Here is a 21,972-nt window from a genome sequence, read left to right as displayed (position 1 = left end):
ACATCATTGACTCACACGCTCCCCTCCAAGGACATGGACGAAACTAGCACGGTAGACACCCGGTCACGCCTGGTCAGAGTGTGAGCGACTCCAGCAAAGAAACTCGTCCATTCGAATCCCCGCTTGCTTGCTTTGACGAAGAAAGAACCAATCTCACTGTCACACGGTTACGGTCACAAAAGGGCTATGACTGTGACCACGAGTTTGAGGCACAGGGCCTGCGCCAAGAGGATCGAGGGACGCCCAAGTACAGAGAGTCCTCTCATAGCTGAATGAAGCTATGGCTCAAGGCCCTCTCTTCACTGAGCCCTCGTCACAATTGTCAACCATTTAACAAGACGACTTCATCGCAGCATAGGAAAGATGAGCCTGCGATACCAGAGATGCTTGCTGGCCAAAGGCACAATCCATGGCCTCGTAGCCGTAGCACCTGTATGTCGTGGCTGCGTCGGGTGTGTCGGAAGACTGGAAGTACTCGGTCCTCGGATGGATGGAGCCAAGAAGGAAAGGGTACAGGTGCGGAACAAGGTCTGCTTCCCCGATCAGTCCTTTGCAAGCTCCCATCAAGAATTGGCCAGCAGCCCGGGCACACGTCATACTTACCATTCCAGTGAGTGACCCGGTATGAAATGCCGGGATTCGCATCCGTCGCCCCAGCGAGCCTGTCAAAGTAATCGGCGAAGCCCATGTTGCCGACTCTCGGCGCGCCGTGGGTGATGACCTGCGTGACATTCAACGGCTTCGGCCCCAGGCTGCCAAAGGCCAGCTCGCTGAGAGCGCCGCCCAGGCTGTGGCCTACGGTGGTGACGGTGTAGTCCGGGTGCGTCTCCAGGCTTGACGCCAGCTCTCGTTCCACCTCATCCTGGATCGATTTCCATGCTGTCGTGAAGCCATGGGTGCGTTTTGCATTGTGTGCAGGAACCTTTGGGGTCGGTGTATTCAACCAGACGCAGGTCGTTATCCGTGTCCCAATCCTTGATGGATGCGGTTCCAGGAATCGCGAGCACCAGCTCCTTTCTGGGATCCAGTCGGAATATCATGGCCTGTGTGTCGGTGTCGGTGTTGTTGACGTAGTGCTGCTGGACAATTCCGTCCGGGAGTCTGCCAGCGCATGGAAGGCGGAATACGGAAACTGTGCTAGTACTCAAGCTTCTTGAATACGCTGGGGGCAACTTCTCCCATGTTAGCGCGACACTCGGGTCTAGGAACATGTTTGGTTGCGCATCTTGCCTGGTTTCCGAGGACAGTTCGGGGTGGCGACGGCCTCTACCGCAGCCGTCTCGCTGAAAATGTCTGGAGGGGCACCTTTTGCGAGAGCGCCGGCTGCTTGAATCGCATAGCTGATGATGCTCTTCTTTACGACATTGGCCAGGGCAAGGGCAGCCCAGGGCAGCCCGAGTATGACTGGGAGCATTCTAGCTTCTGTTCCGGAGAAAAGTTCGCACGCCGACAAAAGCGCGACCTGCGGCGTCGTACACTGCCCACGATCCATCCTGAAATAATTCCACGAGGGAGGCACCGGTTGGACGAAGAGGCCGCTAGATGTTGCTTTGGGCGAGCTGCTCTATCTCAGCCAGGGCCTATGCAGAGCAACGTTCGAGACGGTGCTCAGTCTAGTTCCAAGACAACGTTGACGCTAATGCCGGCGAGGAAAAGTGAGCAATCCGCATAGTCGAGTCAGGGCATAGGCAAATTCCTGTCAACCTCGTTGTCAATGTCGACCAAGACAAGGCTGCGCACGGCAGTCAGATGCACGCAACTGCGCGTTTCCCGTCTCCTGGGAATAAATGTAGTCCATCACCCTTGCTCCTTTTCCCGTCATTGGCCAAATTGTCTCTTTTGTCCCGTGTTGCCACACGCAACTTCTGCTGTTTGTCCCACCATCCAACGCTTCATAACGACCCTTTGCACTGCCGCTTTCGCCAGCACCACATCGGGCACCAACTCGGCCAACGGCTCCTTTGGTCTATTTCAGAATGCAACGGAGCCACGCCGAGATAACCATTGGTATCGGAAGGATTCGATGGTAAACAGACTCGCCATAGCTCCGGTAGGTCGCCCTGTCAATGGTGGCTGCAGCGTAGACGTCCGCAGAACTGCTTAGACTTTGAGGACCCGAAAAAAAAAACTCCTATGCAACGAGATGCCGGCCGGATCTTTGCTGTTTGCTAGTCCTTGGTTAAGCCATGCCTGTAGTTTCAAAAGTACGGCGGACAACACATGACTCCGTCGATGCCATTTACCAAGCGGCCGGCGCAGTCATGGTTCGAAAGGCGTGCGCCGCAAGCGTTGCTGCACAGGTTCGTTCGATTGTTGAGCATTCTTGTATGGCTCCTGTACGCATATACGCGCTTTGCATTGAAGGCTGGCGTCAGGAAAGCAAACTTCGAAATGAGCTTGAGGACCTGGGTAAGTGTGGTCCGGTGTCGTGCGCTGGTTAAAAATGGACCCTAATAAATTGACGTGAGCGACGGCGCTTGGGGTTAGGGTTGCGCGGTGGCGCCCCTCCCACTCTCTACGCGCTCAACACCAAAAAACGCGTCCGCTCTGCCGTTGTCGCGTTATCTGCACGTACCACGTACCACGTACCCCAGCCCGTCCGCTTGCCTCCACTCCGTTCGTTACCTGGGCGCCCTGGGGCACTCTGACCTCGCGTCCTTCCTTTCTTGCCCTGCACAATCCACGACTCGACGACTTTCATCGCTCCTGCACCGCATCGCACCTTGACCGTGACGGTTGAGTACGGCAACCACAGACACCGCTTTCATCGCATTCACTCTGCCTTGCCACTCTCGGCAACTACACCGCCGCCGACGACATCCAACCTTCCCGACCAACGGGCTGGCGCAACACCCTCGACTTGGTTGCGGCCGCGACACCAGGCACCAGGCACCAGGCATCGACATGCCTCAGCCGGCAGTCACGAGGCGGCAGGCCGTCCAAGCCTTGCCTTCTCTCAATCCCATTACCAACTTCACACGCGTCGTCAAGACGCAGCAACTATCCGACGTCGCCGCGAAAAAGGCACTCGTCGTGGAGTTACCGTCCCCTAGCCCATCGCTCAAGAGAAAGGCAAGCTCCATCCAACAGGACACCGACAGACGACGCATTGTCTCCTTCTCCCCCCGCAGTGACGGAGACGAACATGAACGTGCCCCCTTGAAGCGGGCGAGACGGGCCGGGCCATCCCCCGCTGCAGACTGCATTGGAGTCTCTTCCCCCAGCGAGGGAAAGCGCTTCTCCAAGGCTGCGCCGTCCAAGACAAAGACGGCTCAAAGACCAAGCCAGTCTACCATCATCGCCAAGGCCCTCAAGCAGGGGAGGCGGGTTCAAACCAGGATCGACGCCGTCTATCAGAAGAAAGCCGACAAGGCCAAGGCTAACAGGGAAGAAAAGTCACTGCTGCCGCCGCACCTGTTCGACATGATTGCCCTGAACAGGGCATTCCTCAAGACCATCATGATTCAGATTGCTCACAGCGGCAGCACGGCCCCCATCGACATGAGGATGATTTCTCCAAATGTCTCACGGACCTGGGGGAAGCGACAAGTCACGGTGGAAGACATCCGACGGTGCATCGCGGTTCAGTCCCACGGGCCGGAGGGCTCCGCATCACCATTCATCATTACCGACTACGGGCGGGGAAGAGTCTGCGTCGAGCTAGCCAGCGGCGTGGAGGCAGCGTCCATCAGGGAGGACCGCCTGTGCAGCCAGTTTGAAGACAACATCCGGGCTCTGTGTGCGGAAAAGGCCACGGATGGAACGACGGACGTGCACGTCCCCCTGCAAAGCCTGTCGCTGTCGGATCTTCCCCAGGCCGCCGTTGCAAACAAGACCGACGGTTTGCAAACGAACCCTCTCGTGGCCAGGGGCCAGAGTCTGCTGTCGGGGCTAAAGAGCGACATCGCAGCCAAGCAGCAGGGGAGGCAAGACAAACAGCACCGAGCGGCCGCACAAACGGCCCAGCTGCTCAACCCCGACGGCACCAAGATGAGTCTCCTGGACCGGCTTCGGCACAAGCAGCTGGCCAAGGCAAACGAGCCGCTGGCGCCCTCTGGCCCAGACCTTCAGCGCCGCGCCGCGCTCAACCGCGTCGTCGACGTTGCTGCCACCATCTCCATGCTTAGCCTGTCCAACCCGCTGTCTCTCCCCCGCCAGGCCTTCACCATGCTGGCCATATCCAACAAACTCCGCGACTCACTCCGCGTGCCCCTCTCCAAGGAAGAAGGCGTGGCCTGCGTACGACTCATTGCCGCAGAAATCGCGCCCGAGTGGCTGCGGATTGTGGCCATTGGCGGCCGGGAAAATGTCGTCATTCAGCGCCACGGCCAGCCCATCGATCGGGTTATCCGCGAGCGCGTGCAGAGGCTGCTCGCTGCGTGAGGGCAGGAGCATAGACGTGCACGTTGGCACGTTGGATACCAAGACGAGATACCCGCAGCATTTCTTTGAGGAGACTTTCGCCTCACAGGGCGCTGGATCAGGGCCGATCAGGTCCCAATGTACGTCCAGATCAATAGTTGAATACGCCCGTGTCTAAGCCACCCTCCCCACATGTCGTATTCGTTAATCGTCGGCGGAAACTCCATGGACATACATGTGCCGGCGGGTCCCCACCACAGTAGTGAGTGTGCCTCGGCAACGACACATCGGATACAAACACGGCAGGAAGTACGCCTTTCCACCAAGCAGTGCAAGGACGAAGCAGGATCCTCAACTCAGCAGATTGGAGGCAAGCGCATCTGCTGCGTTCGTTTCGGCGCCGGGACATTCGCGTTGGCTAAGTACCTAGGCGCCTTTCCTGTCGGAAGGCATCCGCACCCCCATCCCACTTCCGAAGAGTAGTGATTTTGCTCCGGAGCGACGCCCGACGACCGGGGTCAGGGACGGAGTCTGCGCGGATGGATCTACTAGTTATCGGCTACTTAGCCTGCGACTCCCATGGGATGGGGCCACGGCAATGCCAAGGGGGGGGCAAAGTTGAGCTACTGGTCTTTATCATTGGGACCTTGAGGAACCCTGGGGGGGAGAATCGGGTTTCAATTAGTTAACACGTCTTTTTTTAAAAAAAATCCCTTCTGCTCTTCTTGCGTAGTAGCCATTTCGTTTTGGTCGGGTGATGCTTTCGTCGACATTGCTCGCGTCTGGCCCGAGTGAGCTTTTTCTACGGGAAAATTGTACGAATTGGATGAGGTCGTTTTCGCTGTAGCGGAACGTTATCCGCTACAAGCTTGAGCAGAGAGGACGTCGTTCGGCTTCGCGCAAGACTCCACGCCGTCGAGCAGCTGCTGCAAATGACGCAGCCGAAAGTAACGGGGGCTACGCCTCGCTTCACGCCCATATCGCACACATCAGGCGACACGGCTGAGGCGTACCGCTCCATCTCTCACGTATCGGGCCACGACTTCCATCCTCAGACCCTGACGGAGACTGTCGACGAAGACACATCCGGTGCGTGTCATGGCCTCTCGCCGCGCCGCAAAACAGTCATTGTAGCCGTCTTGTCCTTCTGCGCCTTGCTCTCTCCCATTTCCAGCACTTCCGTCCTCGCCGCGACTCCCGAGGTAGCAAAGGAATACGACACGACGGGGTCCATCATCAACGCCTCCAACGCGGCCTACATGATCTTTATGGGCCTGTCGCCAGTAGTATGGGGCCCCATGAGCCAGGTGTTCGGACGGCGGCCGGTCATCTTGCTGACGGCAGTGCTGTTTTTCCTTCTGAGTCTAGCGACGGCTCTGGCGCCGGATCTGGTGTCATTTTTTGCATTTCGTGCGCTCTCGGCGTTCGAGGGAACGGCCTTTATTCTACTAGGGAGCGCATGTCTAGCGTGAGTTCATCGCTCGGCTATGTCCTTGTACGAGCTGTTGTCTTGTATGCATTGTGACTGGCTGACGCTGGACAGAGATATATATCATCCTACCGAGCGAGGCACAGCCATGGGCTGGTTCTTGTCCGGTACTCTCATCGGGCCGGCGATGGGCCCATTTATAGGCGGCATCATCGTCACGTATTCGTCGTGGAGGTCAATATTCTGGCTGCAGACTGCCCTCGCAGGGACCAGCGTCGTCGGTGTCTTTTTCCTGGTTCCCGAGACCGCGCAACACAAGAAGATTGCAGATTTGGAGAATTTGCCCAAAAAGGAACGGCTCGGAGCAGTTATGCACATGATTAGTCCCATTCGCGTGCTGAAACTGTTTCGGTATTGGAACCAGGTTCTCGTGGCATGTGCTAGTTCGGCCTTGCTCTGGAACATGTACAGCTTGCTCACACCCATTCGATACGTCCTCAACCCACGGTTTCGCCTGGATTCCCCATTGCTGGGTGGGTTATTCTATCTTGCCCCGGGCATGGGCTATGTCGTTGGAACTTTTATGGGTGGTAGGTGGGCGGATCGGACGGTCAAAGTGTGGATAAAAAAGCGAAATGGTGTTCGCGTTCCGGAAGATCGGCTGCGGTCAGCAGTTCCGTTTATGGGTATTGTGATGCCCGTTTGTATTCTTGTATACGGCTGGACGGTGGACAAGTCGGCAGGAGGCATCGCGGTTCCGGTAATCGCCTTGTTCGTACAGGGCATGGCACAACTCTTTAGTTTCCCATCATTGAACACATATTGTCTTGATGTAATGCCGGGACAGGGAGCTGAAGTCGTGGCGGCCAATTACTTTGTGAGATATTTGGCGGGTTGTATAGGCTCAGGCGTGGTGCTGCCTGCGATTGAGGGTGTTGGAGTCGGTTGGTTCTCTACCATTTCGGCGTTGCTTCTGGGTCTATCTACAATTGGTGTCATGGCCGCCATCAGATGGGGAGAGTCGTGGAGAAGGGCGACTGATGCCAAGTTGGAAAAGCACAGGAGGAGGACGCCTCAAAGCTTGAAAAAGAGGATACAGCTGCGGAGCACGGCGTGATTGAAGATAGACTGTCAGCATAACAGATTGCGTGATGAATCATGATAAATTCCAATGGAGGAACCCGGGGGTTTAGAGCATCTTACATGAAGACGGCGTGTCGAGTCTCGACTCTGCGGGCTAGAGTACGACTTTTGAGAGGACAGGAGCACGCCGTCATCGACAGCCACTAGCAACGGGCATCCGCGCGTGGGCAACTGTTGAGCAGCAGTATTTGAGGGTCGGGAACGATTTTGGCGCTTTCGTGAGTTCGTTGGGTGCGGCAGGCAGTGATCGATACGAACTGGCACCTCGACATGATTGGACAGGCGCCAAGGCAAGATCACGCCACGTTTGGCTGGTACTGCCGGTCGAAACGAGGAAGCCTTCCCTCTAGGAGGCAACGAATCCTCTCGTGAACTCGTAGAACAAATGGATTCCTCCTTTTCTCTCCTCCTCGCAGTCGTCTTGGCATGCACAGCCGACACCAACAACAGGCATCGATCGCCGAAGCGCCCTCGGCCGATCAAACACCCGTGAAATGTAGAGCGTACTCACCGTCACTACTTTTGCTCTGACTATCCGCAAATAGGTCCAATAGGAACAAACGGATGCGTATCGAGTACGGCTGGTTTTTGCCTTGTCGAGTGTCAAAGCAGACGGATGGCCAGTATGGTCATGAGCCATGACTGAACTTCCACAGTAACGTAAGCGCCTTCTCCAACGTGGCGACGGCGTGGCGGGACGTGTGAGCCATGGACGTGGTCTTACATGGCGCTCCGTGGCAGATGCGGCCTTGCGACACCGAGAGGTGGAGGGATTGCGTATCCCATCTCGAATGAGGCCGTCCAAACATACAGAGGTAGTGAGTAGTAGATGTGTCGTCGTCAGATCCATTGTGGCATTGCTGGTCACTGCATTGTCCCTCGTCACAAGTTGCCCTCTTTTTCTCGCGAAAGCTTGTATTATCCATCACGTTGGTTCCTTCCTTCCTTGTCTTGCGACTGACTATTGGTCCATAGCTGAAGGCGCTTCCCAAACTACCCTTGACCTTTTCTTTGCCTTCTGCATACTCCAGTACGCTTATTGCTCCTGTCTCCTTGACGTCCAAGTCATATCATTCTGCCTCCTTGTATATTCGTTTCTTCATTTCTTTTTGGCCTTGCAACGCAGGAGAAATGATTCTCCATCTCTTTGCTCATTTGTGTCTTGACGAGCCCGTTTCGGCACCTCATAGCTGCACCGCGAGATCTACGACGTAGATCCTCTCCTGGACGTTCACGTCTGTTTTCCTTTTCCCTGCGACTATTGTTACATCCAAGTCTACAGTCCATTACCTAGGATCGACGTTGAACTAGAATTTTTTTTGTTTACTACTTCCTTTTTCACAAGGCGTCCTTATTGTCGGCGCACCCCTCCGGCAGCAAAAGACTGTGTAATAGACGCCTCCCGGTATACATCACTATTAACTGATTGGCGCTTCAATTTACGAAAAAAAAAGTTTGATACTCTAATGTGTATCTAACTTGGTTGAAACACGCCAACTGGCATGGAGCGCCGGGCCCCTTTGCTCGGTCTAGGCGACCGCGGAAGCATGCGCAACGGTCACAAGTTCAAGAAGAGTGACCCTATGTTACCATATTCTGAACACTCAACCCGGGATCACGTCGCGCGAATCAAGACAGTTTTCAGCCACTGTCATTACAGGAGGATTTTGTTCTGGGCTGCCGTGTGCCTGATGCTTGTCATTCTGGGCTGGTCCCAGAGCAAAAGTGTTGCAGTGCCACGCGCGGTTGAGTACGCAGAGAGCAAAGCCTCAATTTCGGAAAACACTCCCGAAACCACTAGCAATGAAAGACTAGGGGCCGAGGATGAAGAGCAACGAGAAGAACTCGAAAGGGAGGCCAAGCAAAAACCTTGGCTCCGGTTCCCTCAGTAGGTGCTCCTTTCCCTGTAGCAAGCAATAGGTCGGTCAACCCGTAGACTCACCATTCTTCGTCTAGCCTCGACGGCTACTATTACGGTTTGAAGACGCTAGTAAAAGCATCAGACCTGGTACCAGAGTACCCCAACACCACTGACACAGCGGCTTTGCCCGCCCCAAATATCAACGAGGGCCGTCCACGGAGGCCAGCGGTATACGATCCATACCACACAGCCGGCAGACATGTCAAGACCTGTTACCTTGACAAGAACAAAGAGATCCCGGCAGCCAACGTGTATGCGTACGATGGCGTACCCCAGCACATGCCCGCCGCTACACTTGGGTCGTACGAGTTATTTGGAATTCGAGACGATGTCTGCTTTGACCGGTTTGGGCGGTTTGGTCCCTATGGCTTGGGATATGCGAAAGAGGAGGGGGGTTCGGGTGTTGGTCAAGACACAGAGGATTCCCACAGCGAGCTCGTCTGGGCAGCGAGCGGCAAGATCAACTACACTGAGGTTGACTGGGGTGATGCTCAAGACCGCTGCTTAGAAGCCAACCAACATGGCCTATTAACCCCTGACGCGAAATTCGGTCGAGTTGCCAATTCGGCAGGCGATGCAAGCAGCAAGAAGGTTCGCCAGGCAGTTGTTGCGCGCTGCTACACCGACTTCCAATGGACGGACATTGCCATTGTCAACTTTCGGGCTCTGATCACGGAGCTGTCCCTCAAGTCGGGCGGCGAGTACACAGTCCATATTCTGCTCCACGTCCTCGACGACGACGAACCCATCTGGGCGGATGAGAGAGTTGTGCAACGAATCCTCGACAGCCACATCCCCCGCGAGTTTCACAGTCTGGTGACTCTCTGGAGCGAAGCCCAGATGGAGCTGTTCTACCCCGGAGACTTCGAGGACGCGTACGAGAACCCCAGCCACTCTGCCATTCACGACGTCTTTCGCAGCGCGCACTTGGCGCTGCAAGTGTTTGCCTCTCAACATGCAGAGTACGAGTACCTTTGGAACTGGGAGATGGACCTGCGCCATGTGGGAAACTACTTTGAGCTGCTCGACCGAGTCGGGCGGTGGGCAGACAAGCAACCGCGAAGATTGCTCTGGGAGCGAAGCGAACGCTACTACGTCCCCTCGTACCACGGGACGTGGGAGAATTTCAGCAGAACCGTTGAAGCGGACCACGCACAGTCGGGCAGGCAGGCCGTCCTGGGCCCGGTGGACGACGAGGATGGGAGGCCTCTCTATTCCGAAGAGGACGGCAGGGGCCGTGTCCCGGAAGGCTGCGGCGCCGAGGACGACGCCGCCGGATGCGGAGTCGACGAGGGCGCGGACCTCATCACGTTCAACCCCATCTTTGACGTTGCCGCCTCTGGGTGGGTGTTCTCCAACGACGTGGTGGGATACAGGGGCGCGTCGTGCAGCAATCCCCCGCGGCGGGCGTCCATTGTCACGGCGGGCCGGCTGAGCAGGAGGCTGTTGATGTCGATGCACGAGGAGGTCTGGCGCCACCGCCGGACCATGTTCTGCGAGATGTTTCCCGCGTCGGTGGCCCTCCACCACGGCCTCAAGGCCGTCTACGCTCCTCACCCCGTGTTTGTCGACCGCGCCTGGGCGCCCGCGGGGTCCGCCGTCGACGCCGTCTTCAATGGCGGCCGAGACCACTCGACCTCGGGCCCCAACAGCCCCTTTCACCTTGGCAACGAGCACAACCACCGGGGGACCAGCTTCTACTTCAACAGCGAGTTCGCGGGCCTCTTGTGGAGGCGCTGGCTCGGGCACGCCCAGATGGACGGCCGCGGGCTGCGCGGTGCTCGCAGCGGCACCCTCCGCGGCGGGCGAGGCGAGGAGAGCCGGAGCGACAGCAGCGGCCGCATGTGCTTGAGGAGTGTGCTCCTCCACCCCATCAAGACGGAGGGTCCCGACCTGTAGCCAGTCTGTCGACGGCACGGCCGGAATGGTTCGGCGGTTGGCGTCGCCACAAAACATGGAACAGCGTCTCCTGCCGGGAGGGAGGCGAGGGGGCAAGGGGTCAGGCAAGGCCACATATTTCATGTACCGTCTAGCAGAATTCTTCGGCATCAATCTCAAGTACAAGTACAGTGAGTGTGGGCTTCCAAGTGGGCGCGAGTAGTTTTCAACAAGCGTCTGTCAAGGACGCAACGTAGATGCAAAGGCCGGACGCACGGGGCACCTCGTCGCACCGCCAGGCGAGGTCTGTATGAAAACCAGAAGAGCAGAGTCGACCGGTAGACGGATCCCAGTCTGGACCGGCGACAACTCGAGACCAGTCTGGTCTGTACTGTCACTGTATACAGTATACATACAGCCAGGCAGGCACGCACGCACTGGGTGACCAACCCCCCCAAAAAAAAAGAAAAGAAAACATATTCCGACACGAAAAGACGCAAAAAGGCACCCGAACCCGAACCCGCCGACGACAAGTCGACGCTTGACAACAAAGACCAACGGCAGCCGCCACCAAGGGCTCCAGGGTGTGGTCTGTGGTTTCGCCCCGCGACACGGCCCGGCAACGCAACACCACCAGCTTACGTACTTGGAGGCGGGCATGGTCGCGAGCAGCCGCGCCACGGCCACACCGGAAAAACAACAAACAGGCAGAGGTCCCGACGATATACGAAAAAGAATAAATGCCGTCTGTCCCGAGAAACCGCAGCCCAGAGAGCCTCCCCCCTCCCCCCTCTCCCCCTTTTCCTTCGCGCCTCCCGCTGTGCGAGCTCAAGCTCCCCTGTACACGTGTCACGGCAGCCCATACAACAGAGAAAAAGCCCATCCTGCGCGCCGTCGAGCAGAGGCTCCAGGTCAGGAGAATGGAAAAGCGGATATTAAATAGTAGCTCGGCACAGCGTGGGGGTGAAATCGCTGGACGTCAAATAAAAAGCGAGACAAAGAGGTATCGAAGCCACGCCGCGACGCCGTCAACGCCCTGAACGCCACTTCGAAAGGGGACACGGAAGAACCCCGGAGAAGAGAAAAAAGCAGCCATCGCGCAAAGAGAGGGAGGGCGGGGCGTGTCGTGTCATAAACGTCGAGGAATAAAGAGAAGCAGACCAAACCAGGCCCCCAGTGGCACGGTCACGGTCGATATCGAGGCGACACGTCAAACCGGTGGCTCAGGAGACGTGGTGACTCTCCTCTTCATTTTCTCAAGACAGCCTCGTAGATGCTCACGATGCCCGTAACGGCAGTGCCGACAAGGATACCTTTGTAGCCGCCGTAGACGGCGCGTTCGAGACGCTCAATCGACGTCTCGGGCAGGAGGCCGCCAAAGGTGACGCCCTGGCCGTACACGACGTACGAAACCAGGGCCTTGGCGATGCTAAACGTGAGCGGGTCGACCACGGTGTCGTTGGCCGCGGCCCTGGAGCGGGTCCGCGGGCCAGTGTGGCTCGTGGCCGTCAAGTTGAAAAAGTACCCAAACAGGCTGGGGAGGACAACGCTGGTCAGAGTCCAGGTGAGCGCCGGCGACCAGAAGCTCGAGGTCAAGATGAGGAACATGTCGGGCAGGTAGACGGGGTAGTCGGAGGTGCCAATGGCGCGAACCGCCGGGATGGTGAAGGCATAGCGGTCGGCCAGGATCTCGCGTCGGATAAGGACCAGCTCAAAGGCAGCGACGACGAAAAGGACGCTGGTGACGGTGCTTAGGGTCTCGCGGGCGGCATTGGAGGCCTCGGTGATGCCGGTCTCCTGATACATGGACGCGACACGCTTGCGCATGGCCACGGTTGAGCGGTCAAAGGCGTTGGCCACGTCGGCAGGAGTGGCCGGCAAGGGGATGCGGGCAGCAACTTGAGAAAGGCTACGGGCAGGCGTGCGAGCAACGGCCGTAGAGGATCCATGTTCGTCGCTTCTGTCGACGCAGGCACGACGGGTCAGCCGTGAAGGGGGAAACTCGGGTCCGCGACGAGCAGAGACTGGGACGCAAAAACGACCAGACAGCATCGGGGCACTTACTCAGAGGCCAGCTCCTCGAGGGCCTTGTTCGCGCGGCGCTTGGCAACCCGGAGAGGCTTTTCGCTCTCGTCCTTAGAAGAGTCCTTCTCCTTCTTAACGGGGGAGCCGAGCGCCTTGGAGCGGCTGTTGAAATAAGGAGTCAAGTCGGAGCGGTTGGCCAGGCGGCTGCTGTGTTCGGCGATGAACTCGTCGAGCGCAACCTCGAGTTCGCTCTTCTTGAGGCTCTCATAGCTACAAGAACGCGCAGGCTGGTCAGCGCACAAGCTTTGATGCGTCTGGTTGGGGTTGAATACTGCTCAAGCCAAGGCGCCCGGCGACGACGAGGTTGTGCAAGAACTGGCGCGCTCGGGTGCGGCACACGTCGCGCGGCTCGAGAAACAGAAGCCTCAAGCACGCCTCAGTCGTGCTACCATGACATGATGCTGCACGGCTCAATGTCCCGTGGTCGCATCAAGCTGGTTTCGCGCGCGGGAGCTCCGGCAGTCGCGAACCTGACGCGCCAGTCTTTGTGCGCAACGAGGAAGACAAGACGAGGAATCAGCAACATACTTCTTCAAGCCAACATTGTCGGCAATCTGGACGAGATCGAGCTTGCGCTGCGCACGCAGCCAGGCGTTGGTTTGTGACGAAGACATGGTCGGCTCGATTTCGCCGTTGTCGCGCGGAAAGACTGGTGGCCGCAATCGATAATCGATGCGGGCGCGCGCAAAACAACCTCAAGGTCAATACAAAATAAGGCTACCAGGGTGCCAGTCTTGACGAACAAGGGTCTTTGTTGGCACCGTGACGAATGAATCTGGAGTGGAGAGACAAAGTAGTGAGAGAAGAAGAAGAAAAAAAGAAAAAAAATAGTATTAAAAAAAAAGAGCCCAAAAAAAAAGCCAAGATGGATTTCGACGGTGGGTGGTGGGTTGCTGTGGTGGTGACGGCCAATTGTTTATGTTTTGTTTTGGTTTTTTTGGGGCCCCCAGGTGGGGCAGCAGCAAAGGGCAACTCGCTCAGGAAGGACGGAAGGACGGAAGGTGGTCTCAACTTGCAACTGCCGTCCGCCCTCGACTGCCGCCGGCCCTTGCCCGTTGATCCCGGCTTGCCTGCCTTTTGAAATGCGTCACGGCCATGGCTGAAAACGCGTCATTGCTCCGTACTACATACACCAAGACCCTGACTGCATGCAGCTTGCTGCCTTTTGCATCCGCCTACCCTCCTGACTGCCTACTTATTTATTACATGCATGTATGTACGCATGCCCAAGCTGGCCGCCCTCTGACCATGTTCCAGTTGCAACAGGACCCTTGTCTCCATTCGCCGTTATTGGAAGCCTTCATATTCAGCTTTGCACTACGCATCCGACATCCAGTTGATGAACTTTTCTTCTCCCCTCTTGACGAGCCGCATGGGGACTGTCTTGCCCTGCAGGCCCAACGTGATCACCGACTTGGCCTCCGCCAGCGTCCTCCTGCTACGTGCCTGCGCCGTGCGGTATACCTCCGCTCTGGCGTCCCTGCTCATTCTTTGTACTTCTTCTTCGCTGGCCCATTGGTCCACTGCTAGCTCGAGGCTGTACCGTTGGAACAGAACCGTGAGAAATGTCATGATTTCAACCTGCGCGACTCGTCGTCCGATGCAGGATCGGGCCCCGTCGCTGAAGGGGAGATAGGCTCCGCGACGGGGGCGGAAGAAGCGCACGCTGCTGTCGGGTTTCCGGTCGATGCCCTCGTCGCTTTCGTCGTCGCCGCCGTCGAAGCCGTCGGACGACTCTGTCCAGCGCGTCCCTTTCTCGTCCGTCTCGTCCGTCTTCCCTTGGCGCCGGGGACCGGGCGTCGTCTCAAACCACCGCTCTGGCTTGTAGTCTCGTAGGTCGTCTTGTCCGGGAGTCAACCGACTCTCCTCGCAAGGCCAATGGCGAGCGTCTTCGTGAGCCTTCAAGACTTGGAGCATAACCAAGCTTCCCTTGGGGAGTAGGCATTCCACTCCATCAACGTTGACCACCTGATCACGATCCCGGGATACCTGCTTGGGGATGGCAGGTCCAGGCGGAATAAGCCGAAGAGTCTCGTTCATACACGCCGCGATCGCGCTGCCTGTCATGGGCCCAATCAATCTTTCGTAATCCCACGTCGAAGGGTCCGAATTCCCGACCAATTCGTCAACGTCTTTATGGATCAATCGTTGAGCCGCTGGGTTCGTGGCCAGGTTGATGAGAGTGAAATGAATGGTGTTTGCCGAAGTCTCGTGACCTGCCACAAACATGATGAATGCATTCCCAAGAATCTCATCCCGGTTGAGCACCCGTGTTCTTCCAACATTCCCAGCAGTCCCCTTTGCATCCAAGCCGTACGAACCCTTGATCAGCGCGCCCATGAAATCCATGCCCTCTTCGGTCTGTGTTCCATTTTCTACACCACGCATTTTTTCGTTCATCATCTCATTCGAGTATCGGACGTAGTCCTGGTATGCTGCCGCAGCGAGCCGTGGGCCCTTCCACGGGGATAATTTAAGCAGCCAGGAAGGTAACAATAGGACGATGAGGATGTCGTTCAGTAGCCGAACTAGGGTGTCCACGAACGAGAATGAGTAGCCAGGAGGCGGGTCTAGTGAAGCGTACTTTGCAGCGGCGACGTCTACGCCAGGTGGCAAATCTTGACCCGGCCAGAGAAGTCGTAGTCCGAACCCAACATAGCTAATGACGTTGATGGTGAGTCGCGTAATATCAGCCGAGATGGTTGTCAGGGGCTCACTCCTGTTGCCCAAGTCGTCTACCCAGGTGCCCATCATGCCCTTGGTCTGCTCGATGATTTCGCGAAAGACCAGGGCAGAGTTCTTCTCATTGAAGCTTGGCGACGTGGCCTTGCGATGAGCTTTCCACACGTTCCCTTCGGTCGTGACAACGTTTTCGCCGAACAATCTCAGCATGCGATAAATTTGACATGGCTTGGGGAATTTTTCTCGCTGTGTAATTATTTGTCGAATCACGTCGGCATTGGCTGTCTGGATCATAATGGCACCGGGAGACACCAAGGCAAACGTGTCGCCATGGCGTGTATAACGCTTTCTGTCTAGTCGGTAGGCGGCATCGGGAATCATGAGACTAGTGGCTTCCGGTTAGAAAATAAAACTGTCGACCTCGTGCGCTAAACAGCCAGCAGCTTACTCTAGCCAGTCATCCCACCAAGACTTGGGCAACAACCTGATCAGCTTGGCATAGATGGGAGCCAATACCAACCAGTGTCTCGCCAGCATTTCACATGCTACAGATCAGACGAAAGACATCGTCTCGAGTTAGAAACATGGTGCCTTCAAAAATCTCAAAGACAAAGGTGCTGGCGGAAAAACAATAAGCAAGCCCAAGATATCGACTCACGAACAACAAGATACGGCAAGTTGCTTGCTTTGGCTATGGCGATGTTCCGCCTTAAGCCCAAGACAAGACGAATTGTGCCATAGAAAAGAAGCCCCGCAGCGACTAGCAGGACGTTCTGCATGGTCACGGCGTGGCAGCAGTCCTCCTTGGTTAGCCAGTTCGGTTTCACTTCCAACCAAAGAACCCCATATGACTGAACCGAAATACAGGTTGGAATCTAGGGACGTTGAATAGATGAAACTGTGTATGACCGGTATGCGACGAGTCCGGGGACGTTGCTGTTAGAAAACGTCAAAATGAAGACAAGCGCAGATAGGTATTACCCAGTGTCAAGTTGATTGAAAAAAACATTTTCCAAGGATCGGTTGGGAGAACAGACGGCGGCGCGAAAGCATATTATCTCAAGCAGGAGTAGCTAGTTGCTCATTTCGGCGCCAATGCCAGCCAGCCCGATGAGGAGAAGCCCGTTTCCCCTTGAAAGCTGGTCTCGGTTTCTAAACATCCGTTCCCACTTGGCTCCAATCGGCAGCGGAGCACTGTCAAGGCATAAACAGATGGTAGGGACCGGAGACTGGGAAGGTTATGTGGACCAGGATACGTCGTGGTCACAAGTCGCCAATGCTACGTCTAGCTTCGAAGGCTGAACGTGCTCGGCGGATACGCGAACTTGAGTGGCGGAAATTTTGTCTAATTGCCGCACATGGCGCAAAAGTTACGCGGCCACCTAGCGGGTGTTTGGATGCTTCGCCATGTTAAATCGGCAGTGCTGGTTGCTATTTGTTAGTCGACGCCGTGTTTCAACTCGTTTATTTGCACTCGGTCCGCCTTGCCGAGAAAAGGTCCAGCGTCGACAGCATAGACGACAGCAAAAGAGAAGACGACCAAGATCCATTGAGCTGACAAATAGCAGGCCTCGAAATCGGATCATTCCAGACTGCGTTGGGTCGTGGTTGAGCGCCCGCGTGAGTGGTGTCGACCTCGCCCACAATTGACCTCGGGAGGTTTCGATGCCGGCGCCAGTGGGCCAATCCGTCGAGTCCCATCGTGGGAACCGCCAAACGCTGCGGGCGGCTCCTGTGGCACCGGAGACTGGCGCATCCGAGATGCAGGCTGCAGGCTGCCTTGAGGGAGGATGACTGTGTGTGCGATCGACGTTGGACAAGGTGGATGCAGCGAAGCGATGTCTTCACGGGCCTGCACGGGCCTGCATGAGGCAAGAAGCACTTTCCTTGTCCCTTCCAGCCCTTGGCGGGACCAATCAATGTCTGTCCCCCACGATTCCACGGATGCACACCCCCACTCAACAACTGCCGCACCGGACCCTTGAAGCTGACGCATCTCAAGACGGTTCAACGTGATGAAGAGATGCGTGCCGGCGCTGTGCCGCCGTGGCTCGTGAGAAACATCCGAGACGACGTTCCTGAGCTTGGAGAATCTTTCGGGCTTCGCAATGCGAGGGACACCGGTGTGTGGCTCCCACTTCGGTGGCAGTTTCGCCACACTGCTTGCAGGAGGCACTGTGACCGCAAAGAGCCAGAAAAGAACAGCTAGTCGAGCAAGTTGGCAAGTTGAATGAATGCCTTCAACACGGATGAGAATAGTGTATCGGCAGTTTGCAATTCCTGCTGCTCTGTTGCTCTGCTCTGCCGTCGTCGAGCCAACCTTGACGAACTGGGAAAAAAGAAGAGGTGAATTGAGCATGCACGTGCACAAAACAGTACAATCATGCCTGCCTTGCGAGCCCGCGAGGCTCCGGCGGCAAAAACCGTAACCCCCACCTGGCGTTGATGAATTCAAGAAGGCGCAAACGCCGACTCATGGTCCGGATATATACACGGGCAAGCATTGAAGTACAATGAGCAATTTTGGTCTTTTCTGTGCATGCTGCTGCCGAGAAGCTAGTTACATCCAGGGACTGCTTCGCCCCAGCAGTCACCCTTTTATTCGCCGGCATCAATCCTGGTCAAGATTGGAGCAAACGGACCAATCATCATCACATTGAACACAACACTTCAACAAGAGAAAACGTCTCATCCAAACCCTTTGAAATGGCTGCATCACATCTATCCTTTTCCCCACTAATCCGCGCTACGTGTTGAAGATATCAAAGTAAAAGACGCTGTTCTGCCTCCTGTAATTCCGCTTGCCGTACCACGTTGAGTCGAAGACAATATGTTCTCATGATTTTATCCGCCGCCCCCGCCGCCGCCCCCGCCCTTCGTGAATAACAAGAAGGGGGAACTAAAACAATGCACTTTCTGATCGAATCGTCGCTTGTTTCGGTAGATCCTGTACCCTCTTCTAAAACAACCCATCAATCTCGCCAGTTTCCGTGTCGACATCCACGTTGAGATAGCCGGGGGCCGTGGGCAGACCGGGGATTGTCTGAATATCAGCGGCCAATGCGTATCTTATTGTTCGTGTTAGCTAGCAGTTCGCCTGGGAAAGGCCTCAAGGAACTTACAGATACCCTGCACCGGCGGCCATACGGACGTCCCGAATCGGAACGGTAAAGTCCGTGGGGGCGCCCTTGAGGTCAGGGTCGTGGGAGAGGGAATACTGCGTTTTGGCAACGCAAACAGGCAGGTTGCCATAACCTTGTCTGGTGTAGGTGTCGACCTTCTTCCGGGCCAGCTCGCTGAACTCAACCTTGGCAGCACCGTACATCTTTTGCCCTATGGCCTCGATACGCTCCTGGACACTCCCGTCCAGTCCATAGGTAAATTTGAGCTCCTTGGGCTTTTGGCAAGCCGCAACAATTCCCTTGGCCAGGTCAACGGCTCCTTGGCCGCCCTGGGCCCAGTGGTCAGACAGGATAGCATCTTCAGCACCAGCAGACAAGGCCTCCTCGCGAACAACGGCAATTTCGGCATCCGTGTCGGTGGCAAACTTGTTGATGGCCACGACTACGGGAACGCCAAACGACCTAGCGTTTCTGATGTGCTTCTTGAGGTTGACACAGCCGGCACGCAGGATTTCTACATTTTCCTGTCTGTAGACGTCATCTAGGGGGGCTCCAGGAGCGATAGGAGGGCCACCGCCGTGAACTTTCAGAGCGCGCACAGTAGCTACGACGACAACCACATCGGGAACAAGGCCAGAAGTACGGCACTTGATGTTGAAGAAGCGCTCACCGCCCATGGTGAAATCGAAGCCGGCTTCGGTGACAACGAACCCAGCTGATTCGCCATGGTTCTCATCAGGTTCGGTACCGGCTAGCTTCAATGCTAGCTTGTCCGCGATGATGGAGCTCTGGCCAATACTGATGTTCGCGAATGGACCAGCGTGGACGAACACAGGCGTTCCCTCCAGAGTCTGCATGAGGTTGGGCTTGATGGCATCCTTCATCAAGGCAGTCAAAGCACCGCCAGCCCCAATGTCATCACAGGTGACGGGGTCGCCGCTGCGGGAAGAAGCAACGACCATGCGTCCCAGGCGCTCACGCATGTCTTCCAAGCTTGTGCTCAGGGCGAGAATAGCCATGCACTCGCTGGCAACAGAGATGTCAAATCCAGTTTCACGGGACTGGCCCTTTTCTGTCGGAGCGGTGCCAACGGTGACGCCTCGCAGATGGCGGTCGTTGACATCGAGTACACGCCTCCAGGTAATGGTGTCGGGGTCAATGTCAAGACAAGCGAATCGTCGAATCTCTTCCTCGGTGAGGGCATCAGGGTCGGCCTTGTCAATACCGAGCTTTTTCAAGCGGCGGAACATGACGGGGGCAAACTTGCGCACTCCATTCTTGGCGGGGACAAGTCGTCTGTAGAGAGGTCCGTCCTTCTGCGTGTTTTCATGGAACATGCGAGTTTCCAATGCCGCAGCCAAGAGGTTGTTGGCAGCAGTGATGGCGTGAATATCACCCGTCAGGTGCAGGTTGAACTCGTCCATGGGAATCACTTGGCTGTAGCCGCCGCCGGCAGCGCCACCCTTGATGCCAAAGGTAGGGCCTTGGCTGGGCTGCCGGACGTTGGCAAACGTCAATCGTCCCAAGTGGGCTCCGAGAGCCTGGGCAAGACCCATGGTCGTCGTGGATTTGCCCTCTCCCAGGGGTGTGGGCGTTATTCCAGTGACTACGACGTAGCGGCCATTCCTTCGATGGTCGAGGCGTTTAAGCACGTCGAGGTGCACCTTGGCTTTGTAGGCACCGTAGGGTTCCAGCTCGTGCGGAGCAATGCCAACCTCGGCGGCAATACGAGTGATTTGCTTGGGAATTTGGTCTCTCGAGATGGCGATGTCTGATGGTACAGGGGTCTTCAACTTGAGGGGGAGGGGGATCGTCTTTCTAATCTTCTCCTTTTCAAAGAAGAGATTGGTGGCTTCGACAACGTTTTGCAGAAGCATGGCAACAGTCATGGGGCCCACGCCTCCGGGGACGGGGGTAATGACGGAGGCGACTTTGGAAGCGCCTTCAAAGTCGACGTCACCGACCATGCGCTGGCCACTCTTCCTGGAGGCGTCGGGAATGAAATTGGTGCCAACATCAATGACAACGGCACCTTGCTTCAACCATTCGGCCTTGACAAACTGAGCCTGTCCAATGGCAGCAATGACAATGTCGGCGTGCCTGAGGAAGTTGTCCAGCCCCTGGGTCTTGGAGTGGCAGACAATGACGGTAGCGTCAGCATGGCGCAAGAGGTAACTGACAGGACCGCCAACGATGTTGCTCCGGCCGAGAACGACTGCCGTCTTCCCAGCAACCTGGACGCCTGCCTCGTCGAGCATGTACATGACGCCCTTGGGAGTGCACGGCGTGAAGATGGGAGCGCCGCCGCGCTTGGCCAACTCGCCAATGTTGTTTGTTCCAAAGCCGTCGACATCCTTTTCATCGGCCACGGCAGAGGTGATGTTGTACTCGGAGATGTTGGCGGGAAGGGGCAGTTGAACCAGAATGCCATTGACGGTAGGATCGTGGTTGAGGCGACGGATCTGGTCCAGCAGCTCGGGTTCGGTGATATCCACGGGGAATTGGAGGAGTTCGCAAGCGACGCCAGCCTAAGGTAAAGATATGAGGCGTTAGCACCAACGTAGCCCACCAGTCACATGTAAAGGCACACGTGGGAAAATGGTGTACCTCTTGGGCAGCCTTGAGCTTCATGCGCACGTAGGTGGCTATGGAGGCCGGATTCTCCGGTTAGCTGTATGCCGGCTCACGATTCGCGGGGGAGGGGTCAAGAAAAACAAAAATCGGGCGAGGCGGGACGAACAAGAATCTGGGCGGTGGCCAACTGTCGAAGGCAGAGTCAGTACGGACAAAAGCGGAGGGACGAAGACTGTGGGAAGCGGAATTGCCTTGAATAATTTTGAGAGAAGGCTTGTAACGGGGGTTGAGCCTCTGCTTCTCGACAATCTCTGCACCGATCCTCTCACGTATGCTCTTGGCGATGGCAGTGCCATCCAACACCCGGGCAGTCATGGCTGCACTGGTGGCGAATCTTGTTTGACGACGAGGTGAGGACAGATGGTTGCCAAGAGACGAGGAAGCCAGCCGGGCAGGACGGCGTGAAGGGGAAGTCGAGAAGTAGAAGCGTGATGGTTGTGACCGGGGCGATGACGGCGGTGACGAGGGTCCCAATGGGGGTCCAAATGGGGGGCCATGTGCTAAGCTCCAGGCCGTCCAGGCTCGTGACAGTGCGGTGCTGGCGACATGTGAAGGCCTGAAAGCCAGCAGGCGGGTGCCGCCGCGGCCAAGCGGACGGTCAGGACGTCGCTGGCTGCATTGGGTGGCTCGGGCGGCTGCGGCAGCGGCTGAGGATGGACAGGCAGGACTTGGTAGCCGTCTGGCACAGGTTGAGTAGGTCGAGCAGGCATGGGAAT

The 21,972-nt window shown here is 56.6% G+C and overlaps 7 protein-coding genes across 7 annotated transcripts; 3 read left to right on the top strand and 4 right to left on the bottom strand.

The window, feature by feature from the left end:
• Nucleotides 1–330: 330 nt before the first annotated feature.
• On the bottom strand, nt 331–1,211 carry MAM_05669 (Lipase, class 3; the record flags this gene model as incomplete). The annotated part of the gene is made up of 3 exons (XM_040824467.1): nt 331–530; nt 604–879; nt 923–1,211. The coding sequence occupies 3 exons, from the start codon at nt 1,209–1,211 to the stop codon at nt 331–333; spliced, it is 765 nt and encodes a 254-aa protein (XP_040677446.1).
• A 1,693-nt stretch (nt 1,212–2,904) lies between these two features.
• Nucleotides 2,905–4,383, top strand: MAM_05668 (uncharacterized protein; the record flags this gene model as incomplete). The annotated part of the gene is made up of 1 exon (XM_040824466.1): nt 2,905–4,383. The coding sequence occupies one exon, from the start codon at nt 2,905–2,907 to the stop codon at nt 4,381–4,383; it is 1,479 nt and encodes a 492-aa protein (XP_040677445.1).
• Nucleotides 4,384–5,294: 911 nt separating this feature from the next.
• On the top strand, nt 5,295–6,908 carry MAM_05667 (Major facilitator superfamily domain, general substrate transporter; the record flags this gene model as incomplete). The annotated part of the gene is made up of 2 exons (XM_040824465.1): nt 5,295–5,830; nt 5,906–6,908. 2 exons carry the CDS (start codon nt 5,295–5,297, stop codon nt 6,906–6,908), a joined length of 1,539 nt encoding a protein of 512 aa, XP_040677444.1.
• A 1,528-nt stretch (nt 6,909–8,436) lies between these two features.
• On the top strand, nt 8,437–10,754 carry MAM_05666 (uncharacterized protein; the record flags this gene model as incomplete). Its single annotated transcript, XM_040824464.1, has 2 exons — nt 8,437–8,822; nt 8,891–10,754. The coding sequence occupies 2 exons, from the start codon at nt 8,437–8,439 to the stop codon at nt 10,752–10,754; spliced, it is 2,250 nt and encodes a 749-aa protein (XP_040677443.1).
• A 1,227-nt stretch (nt 10,755–11,981) lies between these two features.
• Nucleotides 11,982–13,432, bottom strand: MAM_05665 (uncharacterized protein; the record flags this gene model as incomplete). Its single annotated transcript, XM_040824463.1, has 3 exons — nt 11,982–12,693; nt 12,798–13,028; nt 13,347–13,432. The coding sequence occupies 3 exons, from the start codon at nt 13,430–13,432 to the stop codon at nt 11,982–11,984; spliced, it is 1,029 nt and encodes a 342-aa protein (XP_040677442.1).
• Nucleotides 13,433–14,135: 703 nt separating this feature from the next.
• Nucleotides 14,136–16,037, bottom strand: MAM_05664 (cytochrome P450 3A7; the record flags this gene model as incomplete). Its single annotated transcript, XM_040824462.1, has 2 exons — nt 14,136–15,885; nt 15,949–16,037. The coding sequence occupies 2 exons, from the start codon at nt 16,035–16,037 to the stop codon at nt 14,136–14,138; spliced, it is 1,839 nt and encodes a 612-aa protein (XP_040677441.1).
• Nucleotides 16,038–18,459: 2,422 nt separating this feature from the next.
• MAM_05663 (C-1-tetrahydrofolate synthase) lies at nt 18,460–21,571 on the bottom strand (the record flags this gene model as incomplete). The annotated part of the gene is made up of 4 exons (XM_040824461.1): nt 18,460–18,568; nt 18,623–21,150; nt 21,230–21,267; nt 21,310–21,571. The coding sequence occupies 4 exons, from the start codon at nt 21,569–21,571 to the stop codon at nt 18,460–18,462; spliced, it is 2,937 nt and encodes a 978-aa protein (XP_040677440.1).
• Nucleotides 21,572–21,972: the final 401 nt, after the last annotated feature.

This window comes from Metarhizium album, assembly GCF_000804445.1.
Source record: "Metarhizium album ARSEF 1941 chromosome Unknown scaffold_15, whole genome shotgun sequence".
Lineage (NCBI taxonomy): Eukaryota > Fungi > Ascomycota > Sordariomycetes > Hypocreales > Clavicipitaceae > Metarhizium > Metarhizium album.
The sequence above is the reverse complement of the archived record's forward strand: the minus strand, read 5'-3'. Positions and strand labels throughout refer to the sequence as shown.